Source organism: Polypterus senegalus, chromosome 12, assembly GCF_016835505.1.
Source record: "Polypterus senegalus isolate Bchr_013 chromosome 12, ASM1683550v1, whole genome shotgun sequence".
NCBI lineage: Eukaryota > Metazoa > Chordata > Cladistia > Polypteriformes > Polypteridae > Polypterus > Polypterus senegalus.
Window position 1 is genome coordinate 123,211,811 of NC_053165.1, and position 16,852 is coordinate 123,228,662.

General features: G+C 37.3%; 1 protein-coding gene across 1 annotated transcript in view; it reads right to left on the reverse strand.

The window, feature by feature from the left end:
* Nucleotides 1-2,817: 2,817 nt before the first annotated feature.
* Nucleotides 2,818-16,852, reverse strand: part of mfap1 (microfibril associated protein 1) — a 31,319-nt gene continuing 17,284 nt past the window's right edge. The window contains exons 5-8 of the mRNA XM_039773356.1: nucleotides 15,054-15,323; nucleotides 14,795-14,954; nucleotides 12,178-12,267; nucleotides 2,818-3,547 (exon numbers count right to left, since the gene is read on the reverse strand). Coding sequence (XP_039629290.1) covers nucleotides 3,368-3,547; nucleotides 12,178-12,267; nucleotides 14,795-14,954; nucleotides 15,054-15,323 — 700 coding nt within the window. The 3' untranslated portion in view covers nucleotides 2,818-3,367. The remainder of the gene's footprint in view (nucleotides 3,548-12,177; nucleotides 12,268-14,794; nucleotides 14,955-15,053; nucleotides 15,324-16,852) is intronic.

Here is a 16,852-nt window from a genome sequence, read left to right on the forward strand (position 1 = left end):
TGTCGTGGACTCATGAAAGCGGAAATACTCTGTGCTGCATGAGAAGCCCACAGATGCTTAGTTGTGAAGGTGAAGGTCTGAGTTTGGAAGTGAAGACTATATATATATATTTTTTAAATGGGGTACAAATGCCAAGACTTGTCCCACTGGTTGATACTCCTGTCTCTGACTGTAGCTATCACCCTACACAATGCTTTTCTCTTTACCACTGACTTTTTTGTTATGTGGATAGAAAATGGATATGCATTTCCATTTGTTTTAAATCAGATTGCTGTTTCTGACCCATTTCAAATGTGTCCCGTGTAATTCATCATCTGCATGTTTACTCCCATCATCTGATCATGGTGCACATCAATGCAGGTGTAAACAGATGTTTTAACTATAAATTTTCTTCTGTGTCTGCTCTCTTTATTTGCTGAGTTTTTTTTTCTGACTCAATGGTGATTTCAGTCCAGTGGTTGCTGGTAGCTTCCCTAATCTGCTGCAATGTCCAATAAAAGAAAATTGATTGAAAGGGAAAACAATAGAAGAGAGCCAAAAGACAGAATACATGATTGTGATGGGCAGAAGGGCACCTCATCTGTTTGTCTTGTTAGTAAAGTAAATGTGCCAGTGGCTACTGATTTATTATGGCCCGCATTGAGTATATAAAGTGTTGTTTTTGGGTCTCCCTGCCTTAAAAGGCCTGATATTCCAAGATCAGCACATACTACTTCAGACAAAGGTATTAATTGTGGATCAGTGCATAATAAAGTACCATTTTGTGCTTTATTTCTTTTAGTGCATTTTCTTTCTCTGTTTTTATGGCTTGGATGAGGATGTTACACATTTTAAGATAAATTTATGCAGAAATTAAAAACATTGTGAAGGATTCACACTTCCCAGTATCACTGTAGGCCATTGCCAAAACTTGTGCCGAATACAACAACAGTTACAGTAATCTAGATGACTGAAAACAAAAGCGTGAAGACCCCCATATCTAATGACGAGTTTACAATGTCAAGAATATTATCAATTAGCACACCTGATACTTCTTTGAAAAAACTTGTTGGTATTGGGTCAAGGACGCAAGTGGAGGGTCTCAGTTGATAAATTATTATATGTAAATCAGGTAAATCTATCCTGGTGAAAGAATTTGTTTATAACGGAGTGCTGGGGCTCAGGAGGATCTGCAGTGTTGGGGAGATATACTATATTATTTCTAATATCATTAATTTTTTGACTGAAAAATACAGCAATACCCTCACAGATGCACAGACTAGGATTAGTAAACAGTTAATCTGATTTGTTGGTGTGTGAATCTGATCAGCATACTTGCAAAATGACTCACAGAGGTCTTCAAGCATTGATGAATACATAACACACACAAGAGGATATACAAATATGGAGTTCTAATTCAGACATTCTCAGATGTAACCAAATCCACAACTGAGAGGTGCACATGTGTATTATTTCCTATTACTTGTCTATTATCCTTTAACAATATTTGTTACGGACAATCCAAGCTCCCTCATTCATCGGATTATCACGCCATGTTGGTGAAAGCAACCTGACTCTTCATGCATTGAATGGAACCACAAACATCTCATTTCCTTTTTAGTGGCAGATACTCAATAATAACTCATTTTGTATTTTTAATGTATTAATGGCACTGAGAAGTTGCAATAGCCAGGTATGAGGGGCATTCCATGATGCCAATGAGCAGATTCAGATCCAGAGGCAGGAAAGGCTATAAAAATATCAAACCTGTAAAATCATAAACAGAATGCCAACTCTAGCAGCAATGACAAGCAGTCATTTTCAGGCTAGTGAACCATCAAGAAGAGCCATGTAGCAAAGCAAAGGGTCCATTTTGGCGCTTAGTGCCAGTTGTACCTTGTCATGAATGACATGCATTATAAATGTCATATATTAGTAATTCTTAGCATGTACAGCCTAAACTATGCATTGAAATATTTTACTATTTTGTAATGAACGTACAAAAGTAATTTAAACAAGAACTTCGCAACATAAGATATGCTTAAAAAATGTCCTCAGAACCTCTCCCTTTGATTTTGATTCTAATCAATCGTGAATTTCATGCACTCTTAATTCATAGCACTACACTAAGCTTCATCTTTAGGCTGGAACACAGCAAGCTAAGACATGATGTATTGTCACCTCAGTGACCAAGTATGACTTGCCCCAATTTCCTTTGGTGGCACTGAAACCAGCTCAGTAAGCCCAGCTTCTCGATTTAATCAAGGCTTCCCTGCTAAGTGTGCTTTGTGTAACCCTCTCCTGGGTATGGAGTTAGTGTTACAAATGCAGGTCATAATTAGACAAGCTGGGTAGGCTCCAGTTTCACCTTCACTCTGCTCTGCATACGTGGGTGTAGAAAATAGATGGACGGACTACACCAGTGTTTTTCTAGTTTTAAAATGTGTTTCTTTTTTGCAGTCTTTAATCCTATTTTTTTAGTTTCACAATTTTTTGAATTTAGTTTTTAATTTCAATTTAGCTTTTCATCAATTAACTTTTTTTTTTCCCCACATTTTATTATTTTTGTACTATTAACCAAAAACATCCACACAATGTTCTGAAGTTTAAAAACAAAGTTTTCTTTATAGTTGACAAACTGTGTATTAGTCACCTTGCATAAGGCTCAACATGACACATGAAATATTATGATATGACTGCCTGTGACGGAAATAAATGGTCTCCTGATAATGAGACAGTTCAAGGCCTGCAGTGTAATCAAAAAATGCAAGGCTGCAATCCATCATCAGAGAGACTATTGAATATGATCATTTTAACATTAAACCATGAACACTGGTGTACAGTTTAATGCTCTATTTTTTATTATTATTTTTGGCACACAGAATTCCACATTCAAATTATTTCCTTTTTTTCTTTGCTGAGATAAAAAAACTACATAAGATTTCTAACGCTACACACAATGCAAGGCAAAACTTGAAGTGAATATTATATAAAGGATACAGAAAAAGAAATGGTATCTCTTTTGACAAATCAACTTAATTCCCATAAACTTTATTATAATATATCAATCACAAAACAATTTAAAAAACACAATACAACCTGACTTATAAATACAAAAAATAAAAAGGGTAGAAAAGCAAAAGAAGAATTTGTTCTAAGGAAAAAAGCTTCAATTCAAAAACCTTATTTTCTTCAACTTGTCCTGTTCAATCTTAACTTGATGAACCCTTAGTCTAATCTTGAATCTACCAATTTCTCCCTATGTTAATCATAGTTGTTTTAATTGTAAAGCACTAAAGGTTAGGAAATTATGCCATGGTGAATCAAGTAAAGTTCAATGATGTTAGCGAGATGCACCATCACTAAATCAAAACTTATTAAATATTTCTCAGGTTTTTCTCTTCTTCACAGAAGGTCTCTCAAATACATCTCTCACACCTCCTGCTTTTTGTTTGAAGAATTTACTGTTTTGTGCAGTTTCTTGAGCCCAGGCAGAGTCAAAGGAAGTAGTGTCCTGATCCACCAGATGAGTGTACTTAGTGCGGCCAGATCGCCCAAAGTTCTTGACCTTAAAAAAAAGAAAAATAGAAAAGAAATGATATCTAGATCTGTTATCCCAAGCAAACTGACTAAAACATAACAGTGCATGTTTATGTTAAACATAGCAAATATATGGGAAGTATTCCACAGATTTAAATATAATGAATGCTCCTGTTTAACACATGCAGTTATAAAAATATCTTCAAAATTGCCCCACTCAACGTACCAAACTTGTATCAAAATAGCTTAACCTTTCATCTCTCTAGTCTCTCCAACTCATGCTCACCTTTCGATTGCATACTCAGTGGGCTAATAGCGCCAAAGAAGTTGCTTTAAACCTGAATTTAATTGCATTTTCTGTATATAGGCAGAAGAAAATTATTTACAATTTTAATCTTATACCTACAAATACATTTCATCTATAGGTTTGGAATAAGACTTTAATTTTATGCACCTTTATCCATCTATTTTGGCATTACTGAAACCTGACTAAATAAAATACACTTGTTACTTTTTGAACCAGATTTAAACAGCCAGTTTCTATTGTGCTTTAATGTAACCAATATGCACGTTAGGACAAAGGAGCTCAGTGAATTTCCTCGGTTGTAATTTACTGATGGATTCATAACGAACGAGTTTTTTTTTTTTTAAACAGTACATTATACTGACTTGTCCACCAATATTGCCGTTTCTTGCATTCTGTGCCCATCATTGTTTAATGTCATTTTCCCCATCTCCTTATTTGTGTGTCTACACCTCCTTTACCTATAATGTTGCCTTTTGTGGTATTAGGAATACAGTACAGCTCTTTTACTTTTCTTCTGCTTCCACTTTGGTTACACCACAAGCATGGACAGTTGGCTTTAGTAAAGTGTTAAACAAATTCAAACATCTCAATTAAGAATTAGAGAAATCTGTAGTAGTTTACTTATTGCTCTTGGATAAATTTAAGACAAACCTCTGTATTTGGTTGAAAGGACGTTGTCTCAAATATTCCTTTTAAGCAATATGAATCTACATGCCCAGGCAGGCAGTCTGTGGTTAAGTCTTTGGACTTCAAACACTGAGGATGTGGGTTTAAATCTCACTACTGACACGGTGTGAGCATGAGCAAGTCACATGACCTGCCTTTGCTCCTATTGGAAAACGAAAAAAAAAATGGAACCAACTGTATCATAAATGTTGTAAGTTGCCTTGGATAAAGGTGTCAGACAAATAAATGTTAATGCATCATTTTTAGTATTTTATTTTAACTGTGATTGCACATGTTTAGAGTGGCGTGGACTTTTAAATGTCAGTGTGCTTTACAAGAATAAGCAGAACTGAACGAAATTTTTAATACGATTACATTTTGCAAATAAAGATTGAATACTGTATGTTAGAGATATAACAAAGTAACAGAAATGGAAACAATACAAAAAAAAAAATCAGCAGTGGGTCTCCCCTAGACTTTCTTGTATACTCAGATATGGAGATGGATATTTGAGAAGCAAACCGCAAGACAATGATATTTTTAAATTATGTACATTAAAGAACCATCAACAACAAAATCAAATTAATAATATATTGAACAATTATAATAAAAGTTGAATAAATCGCTCTGTAGCTGCATGAATAAAAGGTAAAGTACCACTTCCAGTTAGCAGAAACAGCCCAAAAGTTGATCTACGTTTTGTACCCAACACTTATGTGCAAAATTTGGTTGACCTGAGTGAAAGCATACTCGTGTTTAAACACACACACACACAATTCCAAAAATGGTATTTTCGGACTCAGGGAGGTCTAAAACGCTGAGATTCATCAAAATCTTGACATCAAAGTTTTGGATGATTGCAATACTTTCTCTATACTTTGTATATGAGAAAGTAAAAAAAAAACCAAAAAAAAAAAAACCAAAGTAGTACTAAATAGAAAAAATGTATTTAAGTAAAACTAAGTGAATTAAAACCAACATGGAAACTATTCAAGTAAAAGTAAAAATGTATCCTTGGAAAAATACTCAAGTAAAAGTACTACTGAGTTACTTTAGAACAATAAATTAAATTAGTAAATATCTATCCTGTGGATTGGAAAGTATACGCAGAATATAACAGAGCAATAAATTGGGGACTAAGAGGAAAGGTGATGTTTATTTCCAGCTCAGCACAGCAGCCACAATGTTTTCAAACTGTAATTATTGTATACTTCTAGCACAATGGGCCCTTCATGAACTGCAAAGTGCTTAGTGTTGACTTATGAAAACATTTTTATTAATGGATGTGCACTATGCTAATTACAATTTAAAATCAATAAAAAGTCTGCCATATTAGACTGTTATTAAAAAGTTGTTGACCCTACTCATCTCAACCTATTACATTAATAATTCATATCACTTATAGCAACCTGGATATTTCAAATACTAAACATTACAAAAAAATTACACTAGGACAATAAATGCGGGATAAGCAAGTAATCATCTTAAATATCAGCTGACAAAATATTCTGTAGTTATCTTTAAAAATTGTAAATTGAGACAGCAAAGACTTCAGTAGACAGAAAAGCTTACAGAATTGCAAATAAAATACATTCGCATTACATGTTAACTATAGGCATATAACCAGCGTATAGAAGCAAATTTAGAAAGAAAGTGAGAATTGAAAACAATTAGCCATGTCAGACCTGTCAGTTGCAACTAATGATCATAGATGGATGGATAGATACTTTGTTGATCCCAAGAGAAATTTAAGAAACAGTAGCCAAAAATTCTACCATGTTAAATACATACACTTAATTACACACGGTACAAATAACAAATACTGTCTGATGTAATGCATAGCTAAAACAGCTAATATACAGTAGTTATGAGCAGAGAAGTAGCATCAGGCCCTGAACTCAACCACCCCCTGCACCTGTTGAGAAGAGTTAGGCTGCATTTATACTTCATATGACGCGACACGTGCACCAGTGGACACTACTGCTATGCAAGTAGTGTACCGTTTATATTTGCATGCATACTTTATGTAAATCTGGAGAATTCAACCAGGTGGCTGAGATATCATCATCGTGAGAAAACAACATTCGGCCTTACTGTGTTGTGAATTGCCTGAAACATCCATTAAATTCCCAGGACACGCGTGGCAGAAACAATCCCTGGACAGCGCATCAGCTCATTGCAAGGTGAATATAAGCACACCTTTTCATTTTAGCATCACCAAATCCCTGCATGTCCTTGGAAGAAAACTGGAGCTCAATGTGAAAACCCACCAGGAATGTGGGCTGCAGCACAGGCAGTCTCAGCAGCACAGGCCCTTGGAAGTCTTAAGCACACCTTATATGGGCTAACTGCCTTCCTAAGACAAAGCACCCTCAGTTCTCCTCTAATAACATCAGCAGTGGCGGTGTGAAAAACTGGGGGCAGAGAGGCAGGGGAGTTGTTAGCACTTTGTAACATGCTGCTATGTTGGTGGGATGGATGAGCAGCTATGATGGAGGGGGCGAGGGCCAGTGAGTTAGTGGCAGTTAAGGCAGAAGCAGGGCAGTCAAACCACTTGTAGAAGAGATTCAACTCAATCGCTCTTACCACCTGGTCCTTTGTTTGTAGACTGTGATGGTCTTCATACCATCCCACACCTCCCTGATGTTATTTTGCTGCAACTTGTACTCTACCTTCTTCCTGTAGGACTCCTTAGCCTTAGTCAAACCTTAAGCTTCTTCTGTACACTCCTCACCTGTGCCTGGTCCTTGTTTTTGAAAGCTTTCTTTTTCTAGTTAAAAAGACCTTGAGCATCACTGGTAATTCAGTGCTTATTATTAGCAAAGAAGCATACAGTTATAACAGGAAAACAGTGTTTATACAGAAGTTCAGATAGTCTGTCATGCAGTTTGTAATCCCCGCAGAACACTCCAGTCACTTTACTCAAAACAGTCCCTAACAGCATTTTCAGCTTCAGTAGACCATTTCCTGAACGGGCACGTAGTTATAGGTTATCGTTGGGAAACAAGATTATAGCCAGATTTACCCAGTTGGGGGAGGGGAGTTTCTTGGTAAGCATCCATCACATTTGCATACATAAGGTCAACTGTCCTGTTCTTCCTGGTAGGACAATCAAAATACCGAATGAAGGAAGTCAGATTCGAGTCCAGTGTAATGTGACTGAAGTCGGCAGAAATGGCAATGAAAGCCTCTGGGTGTTGCATCTGCAGCCTGTTTATGGTTGCGACTATGATGTCACACACCATCCTTGCAATCCACCCATGGAGGAAAGTAAACAACAACTACAAAACTCCATGCAGGTAGTATGGACAGAGATCCATCACCCAGTTCAATGTCCTGACAGCCGATTGTTTCCTTAGATGTTACATGCTCCTGGTTACACCATATGATGTTAATAAACAGTACAAGTCCTGCACCTTTGCTTTTGCCACAGCATTTAGCATCCCTTTTGGCTCTTACGCTTGTGAACCCCAGAATGTCCATGCTAGCACCGGGAATATTGTTGGTTAGCCACATCTCAGTCAGACACAACAAACTACACTCCCAATAGACCTGATGGTTTTCAACTAGTGCTTCAAGCTTATCTATTTTGTTGACCAGTGAGTTTACATTCCACATTACCATCGATGGAACAGAGGTTTATATTTCCTGTGTTTGATCTAAAATTTTGCCTACATTACCACCAGTCCTGCATCCCTGATACCTGTGTCTAGTGCTGGGCAATATACCGGTTCATACCAAAAACAGTTTATTTTTGTTATGATATGGATTTTTCTTATACCGGAACACCGGTTTAAATAGCCTAAACAACATTCGGAACGTGGCTCAGTGGGGAACTGTTTAAGGGGGGACATTTTTCACTGATGCACCACAAAATACATATGCAACGGAGTACATGCATTAGTGGAGGTATTGAGCGGTGAAAATGGACAGAGAACGTTCTGAAACTGAAGCAGACGATAAAGTTGAACATGATGACATAGAACAACTTTTGACAAAAAAAGGTGCTGTATCTGTTGTCTGGAGATACTTTGGTTTTAAAAAGGCGAATTCAGACCATTATGTTCAAACGTGTGAATACTGTTTCTATACTACTGGATAATACTGCAAGCCAAGTTTTAATTGTTTTCTTTTATTTTTTTTTTAATACTGTGTAATGTAACTGATTATTGTGTAGTAGTGTGACAACGCCATTACCCTGCAGACTCCCTCTTCCTACATGGGAGTCTGTTGAACCAACACCGTCGATAGTTATGACCGAGATGAGCCGAGAAATCTCATTAAAGCCAGGGGATGGTGGAAAGTGCTCAAGTGCTTTTGTTAAAAACAGTCAAAGTAAAACCAAAAGTGTCCATTGTGCAGTGTTCAGAAAATTATAGTACCCAAATAAATAGAAAATCCATAAAGCCAGTGAAACGTGGGGATAAAATCCATAATAAATAAATCCGTTAAAATGCAGTCTCTCTCCTCGCCCTATCGCAGCACACCACCTTCTGTCTCCACAGCTCACCCTTCACTGGCATTGCTGGTGGAGCCTTTGCAGCACGAACTGATTTCTGCCAACCCCTGTTTTGGCTGCCGCCACACTGCACAGCCAGACCGTCTGAGGTCGGCACACCTCCTGTCTCCCTTCGTGCTCATTCAGACGCTCCTCAGATCCATTGGAAGGTCAGACATTTTGCTCGCCCCACTCTACACGCTTAGTCAGTGGGGTGAACCAGCCCCTAGATCGCCTAAGCCTGCGCTCTCTAACAGAGCCCCAGCTCGTGCTGCCTTCTCCTTCCTGGTGTCTGGATCGTCTCCCATGACTGCCTTTTCCCTTCTTTAACCTCCTTGTGTTCTATCTTTTCTTTTTTCCTTCCCCCTATCCTGCCGGCCCATAAATATACGTCTCCGTGGGCACAGCGCCTTACTCACATACCGCAGTAAGCCAACGAAGCAATTGAGAATGATCAGGTGCAACTCACCCCAATCACCTCATCAACTCCCAGCGGTCATGCAATCGCGCCCACGGAGACAGGCACAGTAAACTGGATTTAAAAACTAACTTTTTTTTGAAGCCACAGACCCACTATACCACAAATAGCATTTTAAATGCGAGTTGCAGTTTTATTACTTATGTACAGTATATAGCTTAGCTTGAAGCAAGGTTCATATGCAATTTGCCTTAATGACGGTTCAATTGGTAAAGATGTCATCACCAAGTTGCACTTGTTTTATTTTATTTTTTTGGGTGAATACTGTGTAATGTACCTGGGCTTGAAGTTTTGAAGTAATAGTATTATTACTGGAAGTTTCACTATTATTTATTTTATTGTTAGTATTTATTAGTTTAAATAGAATGCAGTTTAATAATGGTAAAGTTGTTTAAAAAGTCACTTTAACATGTCAGTGGACAGAGATTAATAACATTAACAGAAAGTATAGTTGGTTTACAAAAAATATTTATCAATTGTTCCGTTTCTAAGACATGTTCAGGGCAATACAACTTTTGACAAGCACCTCTGGATATTTTGCTAAGTCTAAATGCCTCTTTGGATGGTTGACAATTTGTTGTTAAAATTTTAGTTTAAGTTGTTTGCAAAATTTGTTAAATAAAAAGGTTTTATTTTTTGACAGCAACTGTCATGCAATGTGATTCCTTCTCTTCATTAGTGCCTCCTCCTTGAAAACTATCACTTTATGAGGCCATGCAAACCTGTATTAATACTTGTGTGCACATTAAACTGTTTTTTTGTACAATGTACAATTCTCATGACAATGGAATATGTTATTCTTAGCCAGTCTACTGCAGTAATTGCAGTGGAAAATGTGGTTAACTCATGCATGGGAAAAAATACCGTCGAATACCGTGAAACCGGTACAATTTTGAAAAATACAGTGATATAGAATTTTGGTCATACCGCGCAGCACTACCTGTGCCTCAGTTCTTCCGGAATGAGATGCAATCCGCACCACTTCGGAGTGTGAGTAGCTTTTCCTTTGTGTAAACAAAGTTTCTGCCTCTCACTTGCATTGTAAAAAGATATATCCTTATATATCTTTATTTTATTTCAGTTGTGTCAGTCCGTGCTCAATATAAACAATGGTTGCCACAACTACTATATCCCTCCACAACAGCAGCGAGGAATCAGTGCTCCTGCCAGAGTTTTGGTCTTAGGCTTATCTTCAAGTCTTCAGTTCTTCAATGTGACCAATTATCAACTGTGGTATTTAACTGTTTATTCGGTCCATACTTTGCTACTGACTGAAACTGCATTATGACAATACCACTTTACACTTCCTTTTTCCTTCACTTCAACGCAAGCCTCCTAATAAAATGAAAAGGCACATACAGCCTAGCTGCGACCAAAAGAAACGTTTTCTCCAGCCTACATACTCAGACAGAGGCACAGAAGCAGAAACATTTACATCATGCCAGACCAACCAGCACAGGCAAGATGCCTTAGAACAACAAAGACAACATATGACAAACCACAGAGCAACATTATCCGATGATCAGCAGCAGCAAGTCTTGCACCTAGTGAATGAAAAACAAATTATACACATAACCTTTCTGAAGTGCAGCGGCAAACTGCCAGACAACAAAAAACATTATGACAGGAAAACTGCAGGGAATCCATAACACTCATAACTCAAAACAAGATATCCCCTTTATATTACGGCATAGGCAATTCTCTGTTCATTTAGCATACTGTATGACTATCACCAAGTCACAAGGACAAACGTTTAATAACAGGGAGTTTAGTTGCCAGGCCCTGTTTTTACCCAAGGCCAGAGTTACACCAAAACTCAGGTTAAACACACAGGTATTTGCAGGTTACACACAGGGGAATATTTTCGCTGACAATAACGTTTATGCAACAAATTGCGTTTTCTGATAATTATTATAGATGTCGGTATACTACATTACCAGACGGTCACATTCACACATACTTACATGTGCCCAGAATTTCCCTTCTTATCCAATATGTTCTGTTAACCTGTTCATATTACACTTTGTATTGTAAATACTCATGCTGTTTTAAGTGACTATAATAATTTCCCATACTAATCATGTGACTATTGTAATACCAAGCCCTCTCACAAGTCACTACTTATTAAAATAATCTCCTTTCTTACTATAACATGTGATGTTCTTCTCTTCCTCATCATCTCTTCATTAACGCTTTTATTCTTGTGAAATTTTCACACACATGATTTGCTAATATCCATAGTAAACTTAAACAAAAGCACTCCACATGTAGTAGACAAACGGTCAATAAGAAACTATACAGTCAATTAGAAACTATACACTATAAGAAAAGAAAGAAAAATGTTTGGAATGTAGACAGAGCTAGTGGTTAAGCTGCCACTCGAGTCAGCGCATGAAAGTTGAGAGACAGTAGTCATGTATAGCTCATGCTAGCAAAGCGTTGAGGACATCAAAGATGTGCTTGATACAAACTATAGCAGAGGAATTCTTCTTACATAAAACATTAAATGAGTGATTTCCCTATTGAAAAAAACATAAGTGTTCAAAAAGAAACATTCCCTAATAAATGTCAACTAATTTCTGAGTAATACTATTTAAATTTCTATATTAATGTTGGTGCTTAAGAATAATATGTAGAATTAAGTTCCTTCTGCTATAAATGACATAGTGCCTGCCACCTGTTAAGAATTATCATGGTTATTCAACCTACCTGCATAACTTTGGGCAGGATTGTCTTGTTGAAATGGTCTTCCAATGTTGGTGCACTGAAGTCTCGTTTGTAGACATCTTGCTCTTCATCCTAAAATTAAAATTATACAGAATTAATTGAATTGTTGCATTAAGAAAAATGCAAAAGTCAAACATACTTCTTACTCTGTTTCACTGTGGACTTTTTTCAATTTAACTCTATGCACTTTTGTAAATTTCTGACAAGAAATACTAAATGTTATTCTTTAAATTTTAGGGCATGAGGAATACACAATCATAGTTAAATATCTATTTGTAAACCTGAGCTCAAATAATTACTATTTCAGAACTTTTTTCATTTAAAGTATTATATTAATTAGGGCCCATAACTGCAAATACTATTAGTTTGCATAATGACCTCTCTGAAAGTGGATTTGTGCAATGTGCTGTGCTATTCTATGTTAATTCTTTTCCATTTTTCATATCATGATAGAACTCAAGTAATGAGCAGTTGTAACACTGTACATTTCAAAATTGAGTTGTACGTCTTTATAGCTTACTAGCCGAAGCTCGCCGTAGCATACGGCGGTGTAAGAATAGGAACGGAAAATGGTGAGAAAGGAATTCAGAAATCAAGAAGAAATAAATACTTCTTGAAAGACACAGGTGTGAATAGGTGTTCTGGTGGTGACAACAGATAATGAGTCGAAAGATCTAACCCTAGAAAATGCCACGCACAACTGATCGTGGATGAAGACTGGTTGTTAGAATTATTGTGAAGAGTAAACAGTATGTGGGTATGAGGAAGGTCGTGCTTCTGAAATTCGATTACGTAAAAATAATCAATAACAACCTGAAAAAGGTGTTGTTGTAGAATGTCTCTAAGTAATTCCTGCAGCTTAATCCAAAAGACTCGTACTACAATATAAGGTCTGTGCTCTGATCTTTGGGTATCCAACAGCGATTGTGGAATTTCCAGCCAAGCAGGATTACATGTGAAAGTGATAAACAAATGATGCTGTCCGAATTTACGTACTATGGCCATGGCATCCTGCTAGTTTTGTTGCATGTATCTTAGACTTCCTGGAAATGTGTATGATAATATGATCATTTTGTCTACACGTACGTTGTTATTTTCAGCATTTGCTTGCAGTGCATCTGACAGTTCTTGGTATTGTTCCCCGCGCAAATCTTGTTGATCTAATCTGAGACAGCTGAGATGCGCGCCCTCTGTTTTAACATACGCATATACGATGTACTGTTGGAATAGTTCACCGCTGGAGTGCAAAATACTAAATATATTCCCCATTGCTAAATTGGCACTGAGTAAGCCTTCTTCGCTTGGAGGTTCTTTTATCGGGAATATGTTGTAAATCTTTGTGCCAGTCAATGTCTCCATAAGGGAATAAAAGTGGGTAAACCATAGGATCGCAATTCCTATTGAGCGTGGAAATCTGTTTATAGGAGTTGCTTATGGGACAGATGCAAATGTCTCTTTCGGCAGGCGGTTCGCCATCCTCTCCGACGAAAATCACTGCAACATTGGTGTGACATGTCGGGGCATTATATTGTTGTAAATCCTGCCTAGGGTTTTCTTCAAAAGGCATTCGTACAGATGCTGTTGGATTGGACTGAGCGATTTCATGCATGTGTTTGTATGATTTAGCGAAGGGTTTGATGGTTCTGAGCATGGAATCTAACTGGAGAAGTAAATTTTCACTGCATGTAAAGTTTGCTTTATTTTGTAAGCGTAGTGCAGATGCTTGGCAAGAAATGCCGTGTCGGCTGCGTGTGGGCAGGACCGGTTTATGGACGCGGGAGGAGAGTTAGAGTTAGAGGGTGGGACTCTGTTGAGCATATCCCATGGTCTTAGAGTTGGTGGGCGGGGCTCTGAGTTGGCAGGCCTGGCCCTGTCATGTGTATCCCATGGTCTTAGAGTTGGTGGGCGTGGCTCTGTGTCTTGTGTGCGCTCTCTATCTTGTGTGCCCTTAGTGAATTATTTATATAGATTCTTGAGAAAGGTCCAAACAATGCAAGGCATGTTTCATTCAGAAAGCAAATTGCACTGAGCAGAGAAGGCAAGAATGCCAAAAGCAGTATTGCATTTTGCACAACTCAAAGTTGAAAGTGACCAGGACTGACTAACGGATTCCTACCAGGAGGGCATCTTAGTGGTCATGTGACAAAGGATGGAGATATCAGCAAGCCTGACATCTAAAAAGCTGGCTACATCCATGTTTATTAAAACAATTTAAATAGAATCACACACATTTGTTTTGTATTAGGATAACATTCAAGAAGAAGTGTACACATATCAATGAAACAGTAATTATAACCTTTCTTTGATCTGACAATAGTAAAACTACTACTGAAAAAATGCTTTGAACCTGCAACTTCTTGTGGGGCTTTCTAGTTATTACTGTCATTTGTACAGAGTACAGATACGTTAACTTTGTGATATGAGTAACTGGCTATTAAAAACTATAGCTTATATGTTTAAAAAAAGGATAATAATGTTTGATTGAGTTTGAAAAAAAACAGAAGAGATAAAATATTTCTTAATAAAATTACACCACTGTTAGTTCTTCTTACTCGGATTCATATAAATGAAAATTCTGTTGGATGCTTTAATTGCTTACCATGAAGAATGCTCCTCTGTGATAGTACTTCTGTAGAAATTTGTATTTCCCCTTTGTAGCTTTGTTGGTGATGACTTTACCATTGGATCTTAGCTCGGCTCTGCGTTCTTCCTCAGTTAGATTATGGAACCTTTCAATCTCTGCCTTCTCACGCTCCATCCTATAGGTAATTGGCAAGAACAATATTAACAAAACAAGCACCACAACTGTGGCCGTAAAATTCAGCACTAACTGTGACAATGTATCTGACAAAACTTACATTTCTCGAGCTTCACGATCCCTTTTAATACGTTTCAGCTCACGAACCTTCCAAGCTTCATACTCCTCCTCTTCATTTTCTCCATCAGTGTCAAGCGCTTCAAGTGCAGCTAATGTACGGCGGTTCTCCTCAAACTCCTTTTTGGCTTCTTCCTCAACTATTTTCAATGTATACCGTCTACGTTCCTCTGCCTGTTTCTTTGCTTCTGCCTCCAGCTCCTTCTTCCGTTGTTCTTGTGCTTCCCGCTCTGCAACAGTTACACGATCCTTCCTGCAAGATGAATGTGAGCTTCAATTAACTGCAGGTCTGAAAAGCCTACCCCAAGGCCTAACTCATGCGAACAATACTAAGTAAATCTAGCATTGCATAAATAATCTGCTGTTACCAGGATTTTTTCTCAGGCGGTCTTAAGCAGAACCTGGACTACTATATGGAAATACAGATCTTTTACAATAAATTAAAGGTATAGAAAAAATATATATTCACAGATTAATATCTTCAGTTCTTCCACTGACTATGCCATTATCACAAGGTCATCAGCCGTAACTATTCTCAGAATTCACCCCTCAGGTAGTGACACTAAAAACATCTACCAACAGGACAAAGAAGAAAGGGTTAACAAGCCAAACCTTTATGTAAATCTACTGAGACACACAAATGTTTAAATATTGTAGTTTGCACTGTTTTTACAGATTATACATCATTTCTACCAATCATCACAACTTTTCCTGACCTTTCCTCTTCCTTAGACACCAGAACCCTACTTTCTTTGGGACTCTATTGTAGGCTTTCTACAGATATGTAAATACATGATACTGGTTTTCATTTCCTCAAACTTTTTTTTTTATCTGTTTTAATGGAAGGCTGCTCCTTAATATTTATTTGAATAATTCGAAAACATTTAGCTCATTTTTTTCCACAGAGCTCAACCCCTATTGTACTGTAATATATCTAGCATCTCCCCTCATAATTTTTAACTAGCAATGATGTGTAATCTGTATATCCTGGAAACCAATAACTGCACACTATACAGTCTAGACATTAAAATGTGTTATGGACTGCTATCAAGAATATTAACTTTTTCTAATTTTCATCTTGAGCTCCTTTTACTGGACTGTGGGGCCTGATGTTGGGTTTAGTTAATCTTCCTCATCTATAAATAACCTATTCTCTAGTTGTCTGATATCTCATTCCCTACTGCTCTCATCCATTCTACCACCCAGAACTGCAACTCTTTGCCAGTGCTTTCTGCAAATTTCAACTTGTACCCATACATATCATATGCTTTTCCTGCTTTACCTAATGCCTTCTTAATTTTCAACACAAAGTATTTTTAAGTTGACCTCTTTTATACTCCATATTCTCTACTGATCACTGTACACCCTACAAACATCTATTCTTAATCTCTCTTCTGTTGTACAATACTTACATTTTCATTCTTTAATTATACAAATCCACTTCAGGTCTTTCTTGTTGTTTTTTTCTGATCTATAAAGGATTCCTTGGCTAAAATTCTTCAAAAGAAAACTTTTCTCCATAAATAATACACATTTAAACTATCTTTTCAATCATCATCATTTTCATTCCACTCATCCTAATAAATGTCAAAGAGGCATAATGTCGAGGGTAACTGGCAGTGTCATCATACCCTCAGCAAATTCTTTCAGCCCCTCCTGGGGAATTCCATTGTGCTCTCAGGCCAGCTGAAAGATAATCCATTCAACGAATCTTGGGCCTGACCACAGTCTTCTACCAGTGCATTTCATACAGTGCAGTAGCCCAACTATCCAGAAGCAAAA